Genomic DNA, 13,529 nt, shown 5'->3' on the forward strand with positions numbered 1-13,529 from the left:
ACAGTAACCACAATCTCTCATCTGTAGACGATTATCACAGGTGTTGTAATGTGTGCCACAGTTAGTGACCAGCTGCTAGGGCAAGATGCTCCTTTATGTTCTTATACACAGGCCTTACCCTCCATGTGTTCATCCAAATGCAGGTACATAAATTGTCTGTTGATAAGACCAGAAGCACTGTCTTTTGTTTGTTCACTTATTCAGGGGTGGCCAACAGTAGCTCTCCAGATATTTTTTGCCTACAACTCCCATCAGCCCCAGCCATTGGCCATGCTGGCTGGGGCTGATGGGAATTGTGGGCAAAAAACATCTGGAGAGCTACCGTTGGCCACCTGTCTTATTTGATTAATTCATTTCCTGACTTGCTCTCCAGTGGGAACCCACAGTGGCTTATATCATTCTCCTCCCCTCCAGTGCCTGGTTACTAGGAGGGACTTGATACAGGCACCGTTGGTTACATGCAAGGGCACCAGGGCCACATTCAAATGAATGCATGTCAAACACAGTGAGGGCCAGCACACGCATTTGTGAGCTGAGGATGTGGCCTGTCTGTTCATTTCTGCTCCTACATGTGTTGTATGTAGAGGGTTTGCTTTAGGGAACAATAAAACATTCATTTAAAAGTGATTCAGGGTTGCCAATTCCATAAGGGGAAATTCTTGGAGATTTTGGGTGGAGCCAGGGGGTTTGAGAAGAAGAGGGACCTCAGTTGTATAAAATGCCATAAAGTCCATCCTCCAAAGCAGCCATTTCCTCCAGGGGAACTACTCTCTATAGTCTGGAGATCAGTTGTAATTCTGGGAGATCTCCAGGTCCCACCTGGAGGTTGACAATGCTAATTGCATTCCCAACATTCCATCCTACTATAGTGGCACCAAAAAAAGTGGGCCCAAGAAGGGATTATGCAGATGAAAAAGCGAGGCTAAGGCTGGAAAGAGCATGTTTGATTCTCAGTTGCTAAGGTCACAAGCTGTGAGTTTTTCCTCCTCGTCTGAGGCTTTCCCTGTCTTTACTTTCTCCTGTTGGAATAACTGGGGGTCTCTCACACTTATGGGGAGAAGTAATGAGCAGCTCTGCAAGACCTCTTACAGTGAGGGCAGAACGTGTCTTTGCATTCTGTCAGCTGGTACCCTGGCCTCCACTGGCAGGGTCCTCACATGGGAAGAGCTCAGTATGTATCTGCAGGCAGGGCATACTAAGATACTTTGCAACCTGACAATAAGGGCTTCAGGAATATATAGGCCCTCCCCTATCATCAGCCTACCCCTTCTGCTAGAAAGATTGTCCCTCCCCCTTTCACATGTCCTTGGCAATGCCCACAAGTCACCTACTGTCACATATAAGTGACCCCTTGTCAAGGGACTGAGCACAAGGTCTCAATGCTAAGTGAAGATCCCTCGGGTTTATTTCCTTGTTTAGATATCTAAGCCTGCTTTTCTTCCCAGTGAGGATCCAAAGTGCTTCAAAAAGGGTTGCTGTCCTCCAGGTGGGGCTTGGAGATTGCTAGGAATTACAAATGATCTCTGGTTGACAGTGATCTGTTCGCCTAGGCCTAGAGAAATGGCTGCTTTGGAAGGTAGATTCTATTGTATTATAGCCTCCTTCTCCAAAGCACCATCCATCAAGGCTCTTCCAGAGTTGGCAACCCAAGTCTCACAACATTGTTTCCTTTTCCTTCCTTCCTCCTCCTCCTCAGATTAACAACTCTGTGATTCAGCTGAGAGAGAGTGCCTGGCCCAAGGTCACCCAGCAAGCTTCCATGACAGAATGTTAGTTTGATCTGGGTCTCCCAGATCTTGGTCCATCATATCATGCTAGCTATCCCATGATATTATGCTAGCAAAGCTTTATGCTCTGCTGAGAACAACTTACTGGCGATCCCTAGGCCTAAAGACATTTGGCTATCCTCAACCAGAGCCAGGGTTTTCTCAGCCCTGGTTCCTACTTGGTGGAACTCTCTGCCACACAACATCCATACCTTGTTGGACTTTGTGCAGTTCAGCAGGGCATGCAAGCTAGAGATGTTCCACCTGGCCTTAGTTGAGGACAGCAATGGGTACCCCCTATCTGGCACTCTCTTCCTCTCCCCTCCTTTCTCCCTCTTATTGTGAGGAAAGGAAAGGTCCCCTGTGCAAGCACCAGTCATTTTTGACTCTGAGGTGATGTTGCTTTCACAACATTTTCATGGCAGACTTTTTACGGGGTAGTTTGCCATTGCCTTCCCCAGTCATCTACACTTTCTCCCCAGCAAGCTGGGTACTCATTTTACTGACCTTGGAAGAATGAAAGGCTGAGTCAACCTTGAGCCGGCTACCTGAAAACCCAGCTTCCACCGAGGATCGAACTTAGGTCATGACTCGTGAGCAGAGCTTAGGACTGTAGTACTGCAGCTTTAACCCTCTGCGCATGATTGCTTTGGTGGCATGTGATGTTATTTTTAGCTATTTTTATTTTATTTTAAATTGTACAGTTTATGTTGTCAGCTGTCCTGAGCTCTGTGAATTCAGAGAAGGGCAGTATATTCAATTATAAATAAATGAATGAATAAATACTGAGGGGACCCCACCCATGGAAGATGTCTGCTCACAGAAGGAGGTTGATTCTTGCCAGTCTCCCCTTTCCTTTGCTGACACATCCCTCTTGTGGGCAGGAGCAGCATTTCAGGCTGCAGAGAGAGGGAGAAGGTGAGGAAAGTCTGTTCTGCTGATGGAAATCCATCCATCAGCAGAAATGGGATCCAAGCCCTCATGTTTCAGAGAGCCACAGAGTGGAAAGGTACCAAAAGCCAGCAGATCCAATGCTACAGTGTTAGCCCAGAGACCATCTACTTGCCTGGCACCTGGGCTATGGCAAGCCATAAAAACATAAGAGAAGCCATGTTGGATCAGGCCAATGGCCCATCCAGTCCAACACTCTGTGTCACACAGTGACCAAAATGTATATATATATATATATACACACACACTGTGGCTAATAGCCACTGATGGACCTCTGCTCCATATTTTTATCCAATCCCCTCTTGAAGCTGGCTATGCTTGTAGCCACCACCACCTCCTGTGGCAGTGAATTCCACATGTTAATCACCCTTTGGGTGAAGAAGTACTTCCTTTTATCCGTTTTAACCTGACTGCTCAGCAATTTCATTGAATGCCCACGAGTTCTTGTATTGTGAGAAAGGGAGAAAAGTACTTCTTTCTCTACTTTCTCCATCCCATGCATAATCTTGTAAACCTCTATCATGTCACCCCTCAGGCGACGTTTCTCCAAGCTAAAGAGCCCCAAGCATTTCAGCCTTTCTTAATAGGGAAAGTGTTCCAACCCTTTAATTATTCTAGTTGCCCTTTTCTGGACTTTCTCCAATGCTATAATATCCTTTTTGAGGTGCGGCAACCAGAACTGCACACAGTACTCCAAATGAGACCGCACCATCGATTTATACAGGGGCATTGTAAGGAAACCAGGTGCACCCTGACCTCAGAGCAACTATAGCTTCACATGACTAGGGTCATTTTGTAGAAAAAGAGGTGCTGGAGTTCATTAGCACAACTCATTAGCATAACTCATCTGCATATGCCGCATATCATCAGATGATATACTAAATGAAATCAGCTCAGCATCTATCTTAAAATGCTTCTTGAATTATAATTGTCGTAATAACGCCTTACTTCCATCATACTTCTAAAATTACTTTCTCCTATGTGGCCACAGTGGCATGATGATGATTTCCATCTGTCTATTTATATGCTTTGGTTATTTACTCATTTTTGTGGGAAAAAATATTAGAAAGTCTGTCAGATCTTAAGAGTTCAGCAAAATTCTCATGGGGGTTTGAACAATGGAGCCCAGAAACAAGTATTTGGAAAGGGGGGAGAAGTAAGAAAGAAAGAGCACAATAAAATTTAGCCGTTCCAGATATCTGCTCCTGTGAGTTCCTGTCCAAAATGAGGCCTGTACATCACGGCAACATGAAATGGGCCTCTGCACATGTGAAACCCAAAAGACACCTTGTATTTCCAGCATGATGCTCCACAACACAGTTCTGTTTCTCAGACTGAACAGAAGTCATCACCAGCATCGCATGTGAACGTATTTTTACTGAGAGAGGCCAAAGCAAAGAGAGCAAGGCAGCTTAGACATAGAAACAATTAAATTCTTGCACTGCCATCTTCAGGCTTTCCGCAGAAGTAGATCGCTTATTCATGCCTACCATGGAAAACTCATCAGCTCCTATACATTTGATCCATACAAGTCATAATATTTGTATTGTTGTGAGTGACACTGCCACCTGATTTGTCTGAATGGGCACATGGATTAATCTAAAATGGTACATGACAGGAGCAAGGACTTGACAAAAGTCTAATGATCTGTAATAGCTGCAGATGCTTCCTCAATGGCAGCTAATTGCCAGGAGATGGTCGCTAGATAGCTCTCTTGGTTCCTATCAAACTGCTCCAAGCTGAGAGGAGGGGAGAAAGAAGCTGGCCCAAAGATGCCACAGAGAAGAAGAAGATATTGGATTTATATCCCGCCCTATACTCTGAATCTCAGAGTGGTCACAATCTCCTCTACCTTCCCCACCCCCCCACAACAGACACTCTGTGAGGTAGGTGGGGCTGAGAGAGCTTTCACAGCAGCTGCCCTTTCAAGGACCTGTGAAAGCTATGGCTGACCCAAGGCCATTCCAGCAGGTGCAAATGGAGGAGTCGTGACTCAAACCCGGTTCTCCCAGATAAGAGTCCATGCATTTAACCACTGGTGTTACATTCTGTTTCTCCTCCTACCAGTGTGGTTAAAGCACTGAAGTAGGATCTGGGAGAGAGGTTCAAATCCCCAATCTGTCATGGAAACTTGAACATATGAACATATGAAGCTGCCTTATACTGAATCAGACCCTTGGTCCATCAAAGTCAGTATTGTCTTCTCAGACTGGCAGTGGCTCTCCAGGGTCTCAAGCTGAGGTTTTTCACACCTATTTGCCTGGACCCTTTTTTGGAGATGCCAGGGATTGAACCTGGGACCTTCTGCTTCACAAACAGATGCTCTACTACTGAGCCACCGTCCCTCCCCTTGCTGGGTGATCTTGGGCCAGTCACATATTTGTAGCCTTAACCTACCTATCTACCTCGCAGGGTCATTGTGAGGATAAAATGGAAGAGAGGCAAACCATGTAAGGTGCTTTCGGTCCATGCTGGGGAAAGAGGCAGGGTATAAATGAAGTCAAATTCTGGGCTATCTAGGGCTGCATTTAACAACTCTCTGGATAGTGGACTACAGTGGTGCTATAGCATTCCCACATAATTGAATCATATCGTCCATACAGGAAAAGACACTCACCAGCAACTTCTATAGCTCAGTGATTGCACAACCTTCAGCAAAGTGTTTCTCCAGCCTAGGTTTTTGTGCTACTTGGCCAGAAGAGACAGATTATGCTAAAGACAGCTTCAAAATCTTGTTAGCCCTTTTCTTCTTCTTTAAAGGAGAAGATGGCCACCTCCTTTCCTGCCCCAGCCCTTTTGCTTAGACCAAAAGGGGCACTTTAGGGTTGCCAGGTCCCCCCTGGCCACTGGTAGGGGGTGAAGGGGTAGGGTGGAGAGATCCAAGTTGGGAAACTCCAGAAGATTTGGAGATGGAGCCCAGGGAGGACAGGGACCTAGAGCCCACCCTCCAAAACATCCATTTTCTCCAAAGGAACTGATCTCTGTAGTCTGGAGATGAGCTGTAATCCTGGGGGATCCCCAGGTCCCACCTGGAGGTTGGCATTAGTCTCCAATCTGCAGCTGTGGAGGTAATTCCCCCCCCCCCCGCCAAGGCCTCACATGTCATTTGTGATGTTGTCACAAGTGGTCACTTCACCACCCCTTGTAGATTTTCACAAGACATGGATGGGTTATCATCTAAAGTGCTCTGCAGTCTTTGGACACTGGCTTTGTTTTAGGTTACATGGACACAATGCCAAATACAATGCTATTGCTGAGCTGCAACAAGTGCACTGTCTTGTCCACAAATTTAGTTACAAGTGATTTCCACAGCGCAACAAGAATGCAATGTCTTACAATGTGTGGGTGGCTAGAGCTGCCAGCTCCAGCTTGGAAATCACTGGAGATTTGGGTGTGGACCCTGGGGAGGGTGGAGCTTGGGGAGGTACCTTAACAGGGTATAATGTCATAGAGTTTATCCTTCAAAACTGCCATTTTCTCCAAGAGGAACGATCTCTGAGGTCTGGAGATGAGATATCTTCTGGTTGGCTCTCCAGGCCTCACCTGGAGGTTGGGAACCCTAGTGGATGCTACTTAAATTCCTCTGGCCACCATTACCCAATGTTCTCTAAAACTCCAGTTGATTCAGTATAAATTGCTGTCCACTCCTGTGATTAAGAGTTTAGAAGGGAACAAAATGGAGCTGTCCTGCTGGCTGGCAGCAACTGGCCTAGCCTGGGCCCCCTTCACAGACTAATGACTTTGGGCAGCTACCCAGGTTGCCCAGCTGCTGGCACTGGCTCTACCTGTTGCCAGGTCACAGAACAGTATTTTCCGTCTTGTCAAACGCTCAGCAGGAGCCAAACTGAGCTCTGCGAGCCGGAAAATCAATTACCAAACCCACCTTTCCGTCCCTCTTGGGGAGCTCTTTCATGGCCAGCCACTGCTTCTGAGGAGACACATTTTTAAAAGGGAATGTGAAAGGATCAGGCTTTTAGAAATCTCCTCTTTTATAGTCCTGTCAGCCCAGGTCCGAAACGAAGACACGACCAAGCTGTCTGAGTGGCTGGCATGGCCTGCTAACCCCCTGAAACCATGCAGGGTTCTCCCCAGCCTGAATGGAAGAGGCTGTTCCTGGCCTGGATTGCTATAAAGCTGTCCTCTGTTTGGCTTCCCACAAACACAGCTCTCTTGTCTGCTTTTTAGTTCCCTTTCCAAAATAAGGAACTGCCATTCTTGTAGTGGGGAGGAAATTGTTCATCTCTTGGATAATGGCTCTTATTTTGTCTGTCTCTTTGTTTGGTAGCAAAGCCTTGTGTTAAATAAAGTAAAAAGGTTGGAATGTGCCACAAGTGAGGAAAGGGTGAAAGGTGAAGAAATGGAGTTGGGTAACTGTGTGTGGTGGTGGAAACTGTAGATGTTTTCTTTCATTTAAAAGGGTGCCATAGAATAAAGAAGGGGAAACAACTGCTGGGGAAAGCTAGGAAACAGTGGTTCTGGATTGCGGCAGAACGGATTCAGATTGGACACAGACAGTATTGTTTCACATTTCACCAGTTATTTGGGCTGCCAACTCCATCCTAGGAAATTCCTAAAAATTTGGGGTGGTGCCTGAGGAGGTGGAAGTTTGGGGAAGGATTTCACCTAGACTGTTGTAATATAACACAGAGTCGGCTCTCTATGGTTGCCAGCATGGGATGGAAAGATAAGGTTGTAAGATGCAGGTTGGGAAACTCCTGGAGATTTGGGGATGGAGCCTGGGGAGGACAAGGACCTCAGTGCCACAGAGTCTACCCTCCAAAGCATCTATTTTCTCCAGGAGAACTTTGGAGTTGAGCTGTAATTCCAGAGAATCCCAGGTCTCACCTGGAGAAGAAGTAGAAGAAGAAGAGTAGGTTTTTATGCCCTACTTTTATCTACTGTAGGGAGTCTCAAAGTGGCTTACGATCACCATCTCTTCCTCTCCCCACAACAGAAACCCTATGAGGCAGGTGGGGCTGAGAGAGCTCTGAAAGAACTGCTCTTGAGGGAACAGCTCTCAGAGAACAGTGATTGACCCAAGATCACCCAGCAGGCTTCATGGGGAGGAGTGGGGAATCAAACCCAGGTCTCCAGATCAGAGTCCATTGCTCTTAACCACGGCACCACACTGGCATCCCTACCTCTGCGGCTGCCATTTTATCCAGGTGAACTGATCAGGATATCAGTCGTACTTCTGGGAGAACTCCAGGTCTCACCTGGAGGTTGGCATCCCTGCAGTTATAGCTTTCCTTTCTCTCTTCCCCACCCCCCAGCTTTTGCAACACAAGAAAGTTAGCAGAGGTGGCAGAAGCCCTTCCATTTCGACTCATTTGCTATATGGATCTGAAGGAACTGTGGAGTAGCTGGGTCCCAAATCAAGATAAGGCATTCATTTTCATAGCATACTTTAAGTTTGGCCTGGATGAGGTCTGTCAGTCAATACGTGGCTTTATAGTTTAAGCACAGAAGCATTTGGGGCCCACAACATGATTTTTGGGGGTGACTAAAGTAGGACTGTCTGCTTCAAAGAAACTGTGGGACAAGTGATAAATGACAGAAAAGCATACAGACAATTGACAGAAAAACTACGTGACAATGAAATGAGGTATAGATGGATAATACCTGAAGGTCTGAGCTTTGAGCTGCAAGGAAAAAGGATTACAATTACAACCACGCAGAAACTGCGTAGGTTTTATGAAGAACATAAAGAATTTGCACCATGATGGATTACAAATTATTATCTTGGAATGTAAATGGACTAAATTCACCACAAAAAAGAAAGGCAACGTTTCATTGGATTAAAAAGCAAAATTGTAATATAGTTTGTTTACAAGAAGTGCATATCAAACAAAAGGATTATAAATTTTTATGGAATAAACAACTGGGACTAAAATTTTATTCATTGGCTGAACAGAAGAAAAGGGGAGTGATTTTCTATATTAAACAAGAATTGGAGCCGAAATTAGTGTTTAAAGATAAAGATGGAAGATTTGTAGCGGTAGAAATAATATTAAATGCAAAAAAAAGTTGTTATTGGGACTGTATGCACCAAATGGTGCAAAGGATGCCTTTTTAAAAGACATTATATAACAATTTGATGAACTGACTTATGACCAAGTTTTGATAATGGGGGACTTTAATGGAACAATTAAGAGCACACTGGATAGGTCTGGGGGTAAAAAAAATTAATAAGGAAGGAAAATTGCCAAAGTCTTTTTTTGAATCGGTCAAACAAGAAAATTTTGAGGATATATGGAGGAAATTTAATCCTGAAGTGCGGGACTATACCTTTTTTTCAGCAAGACATAAAACTTTTTCCAGAATTGACATGTTATGGGGCACGAAAGACTTAGGCCTTATAACAAAGAAAATAGAGATTTTACCTAAAATTGGGGCTGACCATAACCCAATAATGTGGATTACAAAATTGTCTAAGAAGTTGAGACAATATCAGGACTGTTGTAAATATTGTAGAATATTATGAAAGACATCCAGAAAAGGAAGTAGCGGATGCAGAGAAAGCGGACGCAGAGAAAGCATTTGCTAATTTAAATTGGCATTTTATGTTTGCAGTAATGGAGAAAATGGAGCTGGGAGAAAGCTTTATAAGAATGATAAAAGCAATATATACTGAACAACGTGCAAGGCTATGTATAAATGCTGATCTTACAGAAGACATGAGAATTAGTAAAGGTACAAGACAAGGTTGTCCACTTTCCCCACTGTTGTTTATAATGACTCTTGAAATCTTACTGATGCAAATCCAAGAAGATAAAGAAATAGAAGGATTAAAAGTAAAAGGATTTACTTATAAATACAGAGCATTTGCAGATGATATAATGTTTATAAATGAAAACCCCACACAAGTCACACCTTTGTTGTTAGTCAAAATACAAGAATATGGGGAGTGGGGGGGACTTTGTATTAATAAAGAAAAATCAAAACTTCTATGTAAAAAGATGCAAATAAATGAGCAACAAAAATTGCAGAGACTAATGGGCTGTGAAGTTACCTCCAAGGTAAAATATTTGGGTGTGGAGATAACAATGAAGAATATTGATTTGTTCAAAAATAATTATGAGAAGCTATGGCGTAAAATGGATGAAGATATGTTAAAGTGGAATAAACTTAATTTGTCACTGTTGGGTAGAATAGCCGCAATTAAAATGAATATTCTACCAATAATAATGTATTGGTTTCAAACTATTCCAATTGTGAAAGACAGTAACCAATCTAATAGATGGCAAAGAAAAATTTCAGAGTTGTGTGGGCGGGGAAGAAACCAAGAATTAAAATGAAAATTTTAACAGATGCAAAAGAGAGAGGCGGATTTCAATTACCAGTCTTAAAATTATATCATGAAGCAGTTTGCTTAGTATGGCTAAAAGAATGGATAATGTTGTTAAACAAAAAACTCTTAGCGTTGGAAGGTCATGGAAATAAATTTGGCTGGCACGCTTATATGTATTATGGGGAAAAAAAGATAGACGGCTTTTTTTCTCACCATTATATAAGAAACAGCTTGCTAAATACATGGATGAAATATAAGAAATATGGAGATGAGAGAAAACTGTTATGGATAGTGCCAGCCGAAGTGATAAAAATAACAGCTGAGGCGGGTGAAGAAAAGTGGTTGTCATATAATCGACTATTAAAAATACAAAGTGGCAACATAGAATTGAAAACTGCTGAAGAGCTGAATAATAAATATGATTGGTTTCAAATGCAACAAATAAAGAGTTTGGTGGAGAATGACATTAAAACTGAAGGAATAAGAAAAGAGCAAACAGAAATGGAAAAAGTTCTGCTTGGAGATAACGAAAAATTAATTTCAAAATTATATAAATTACTTTTAAAATGGTCTACGAAAGATGAAGTAGTGAAATCTCAAATGATTAAGTGGACAATTAATGTAAATAAAGAAATACAGATGGAAACTTGGGAATATTTGTGGAAGAACTCTATGAAGCTTTCAACGTGTCATAGTATTAAAGAGAACTGTTTTAAAATGATGTATAGATGGTATATGACTCCTAAGAAATTGGCAAAGATGAATAATAAGATGCCAGACAGATGTTGGAAATGTAAAAAGCATGAAGGTTCTTTCTACCATATGTGGTGGACTTGTGAAAGAGCAAAAAAGTATTGGCAGATGATTCAACAAGACATTTCTAGGATCTTGGGATATGAATTTAAGAAAGTTGCAGAGACTTTTCTGTTGGGATTACAAATGCAAAAATTTCCAAAAGAAGATAGAACTATAATTTGGTACTTGCTTTCAGCTGCTAGGACATTATATGCACAGTTGTGGAAGCAAGAAAAAATACCAGAGAAATGGGATTGGGTTGTAAAAGTTATGACATGGAGTGAAATGGACAAATTAACAAGAATGTTAGGAGACTATGATTTAGAAGTTTTTAAGATGGAGTGGAAAAAGTTCAGAAGATATGTAGAAAAAGAATGGAAAATAAAAGGACATTGGACAATTTTTGATAATGATTAAGTCTTAGAAAAAAGAAGAATATTAATTTTTGTTTTTATTAGTTAAGGATACCTTTAAACATTAGTACTTTAAGTAAATAACACCGGCAGGGGTCAAGTAACGGGGGGAGGGGTGGGTAGAAAGTAATATATGGGATAGATAAAAGAAGTTATTAATGATGCAAGAAATATAATTTGTTACCATATGTTACCAAATAAAATTGTTTTAAACCCTCCCCCCCAAAAAAAAGAACCGCTAGAACCTGCAGTTTTGACTTCCAGTGATTTTCTGAAGGATCTTTCCCCACTTCAAATCCACAGCCTCTTCAAGGGGAGTAATTAAAAGCCAAACAACATTAACACCCCACTCTCGTATCATTTTAACCCTAGCAACCAAAATGAGCTTAAGTATAACTGTGCTGTTTGGGGAATCTTCAAAGACAAAGAATTCCACATTCAGGGCCAACCACCAAAAAGGCTTCACTGTCTTGCCTTTATTGTTACAATGTGATCTAAAGTAGGGTTGCCAGGTCCCCTTGCCATCACAGTGGGGGATTTGGGGGTGTTTCATCCTGGAAGTGACATCATCATGCCAATGACATAATGTGTGACACTGATTTTTGGGCAAAACTCTGTGGGATTTTTGCGTTCAAAACCATAGTTTGCCCAAAAATCAGAGTGTCGCTGCATGATTAGCACAGATGCTAGACGGCTGATATTATATAATCAGTAATTTTACTCTGCTTCACTAGAAGCTTCCAAAGATTAATCAGAAGTGGTACAGCGGAGCACACTGCAGTAAACACCTCCCCAAAAGGGCTGTTCTGTCACCTGGTTTTATTTCTCACAGTTCTTTTGTTTTACTTTTTATGTTCCTCACTTCAAGCAGTTGGAAAAACTTTTAATAAACAGTTCAAATGAATAAGTCAAATTCAGGGCATTGGTGTGTGAGAGCTGGTGGAACATAACTGCTAGCAGGCTTGACTTTGGCCCCAGAGCCTAAGTTTCAAATCCCCACTCAGCCACGACACTCAGTGAGTGACCTTTGGCCTCTCTCTGGCTAATCTACCTCAGCCTAAATAATATTATGATTTGATGCAAAGTTGCTCCAGTCAAAGCCCACTGAAATCAAATGCTTTCTTCACATGAATCTCACCAGAAGGCACCATTTAAGAACTGGCCCCTAGCATCTGCAGGACTCCAGCTGAACTATAGCTACCTTTGTCATTTTTGTTCTCACTCCTCATCTCAACAGGTTCTGTGAAACTTTTTCCCTCCTCCTGCGCCAGATGGCTAATTTATCAGCCGGACAAGGAAGAAGGTCTCCATCCAGAGGATGCCAAAGCCACATTTGTCTTCTTGAAAGTATTGATCTGCCTCCTCTCCAGATATCTGCTCAAAACTGCTTCATTTCAGCCTTTGATACCCTTTGATAGACACCCATCAGAGTCTTCATGAGTTAATCCCGAGTTGCTAGGCAGCTCCACCTCAGCCAGAATACAAATACCAAGCAAAAAATCATTACCTTTTTCCCATGGGCCGCTCCCATGATTCTATATATCCAGTGGCGTCCTCAGCCAGTAATGCTTGAATTAGCTTTTTGCTGTGTGTATGTGTGTGTGAAAGACAGGACTGGCTCTTCTGGGGAATCCTTCTTATCTGGTCATGCTGCCTGGACCACTGTTCGTAGACATTCTGCATCCAAGGTGCAAATGTACAGCTCCTTGCACCCCTGTCTACTCACAGTCAGAAGGGCTGAGAAACCGTTGCAGGATCTTCAAGGTGGCAAGCAGAAAAGTCCCCCCTTGATGGTTCAGCCTGACATGTAAAGCATTCATCTTTTATATACCTAACAAGCGGCTCGCACACTGCCAGAGGCGACACACAAAGGCGGCTTTCATGCCCAACTTCTGAGCAGAGCTCCGTATTGTGGAAGCCTGTTGAAGATTAGAGTAATCAGACTTGACACAGCAAGATGCCATGGAAGGCAGAAGGGCTCTGAGAAGGAATTCAACCTGCTCAACACAGCTGGGCCCCAGAAGTGCCAGTATTTCTTCCCGACGGGGGAGGGGGGGGAGCTTTGTGCCATCTTCCTCTCTCTGCCTCCTCTCCCTCCATTTGCTCCTCACCTCGATGTGGTTGTAGCAAAAGGACCTGGGAAAGAAATAGAGTGTGAGATCCATTTGGAGGAAAAGAACAAGATGGGTTACTGTCGCTGCCCAAGCTGAAGACACTGCTGGGCTCCTGCGATCACACAGCCAGCTGGGCAGTTCTTCAGCTCTCCCCCCACTCCCTGCCAAATTCTTGTTGCTGCCGACAGAAGAGGAACTG

At 43.1% G+C, this 13,529-nt stretch overlaps 1 protein-coding gene and 1 non-coding gene across 2 annotated transcripts in view; both read right to left on the bottom strand.

Annotated features, from left to right (window-relative positions):
* The window catches only part of FAM107A (family with sequence similarity 107 member A), a 116,791-nt gene extending 103,968 nt beyond the window's left edge, over window positions 1-12,823 (bottom strand). The window contains exon 1 of the mRNA XM_060239414.1: window positions 12,724-12,823. Within this exon, the coding sequence (XP_060095397.1) occupies window positions 12,724-12,747 (24 nt within the window). The 5' untranslated portion in view covers window positions 12,748-12,823. The remainder of the gene's footprint in view (window positions 1-12,723) is intronic.
* On the bottom strand, window positions 4,991-5,057 carry TRNAH-GUG (transfer RNA histidin (anticodon GUG)). The gene has a single exon. It is a non-coding gene; the product is annotated as a tRNA-His (tRNA).
* Window positions 12,824-13,529: the final 706 nt, after the last annotated feature.

The sequence above is a fragment of the Heteronotia binoei genome, chromosome 5 (genome assembly GCF_032191835.1).
Source record: "Heteronotia binoei isolate CCM8104 ecotype False Entrance Well chromosome 5, APGP_CSIRO_Hbin_v1, whole genome shotgun sequence".
Lineage (NCBI taxonomy): Eukaryota > Metazoa > Chordata > Lepidosauria > Squamata > Gekkonidae > Heteronotia > Heteronotia binoei.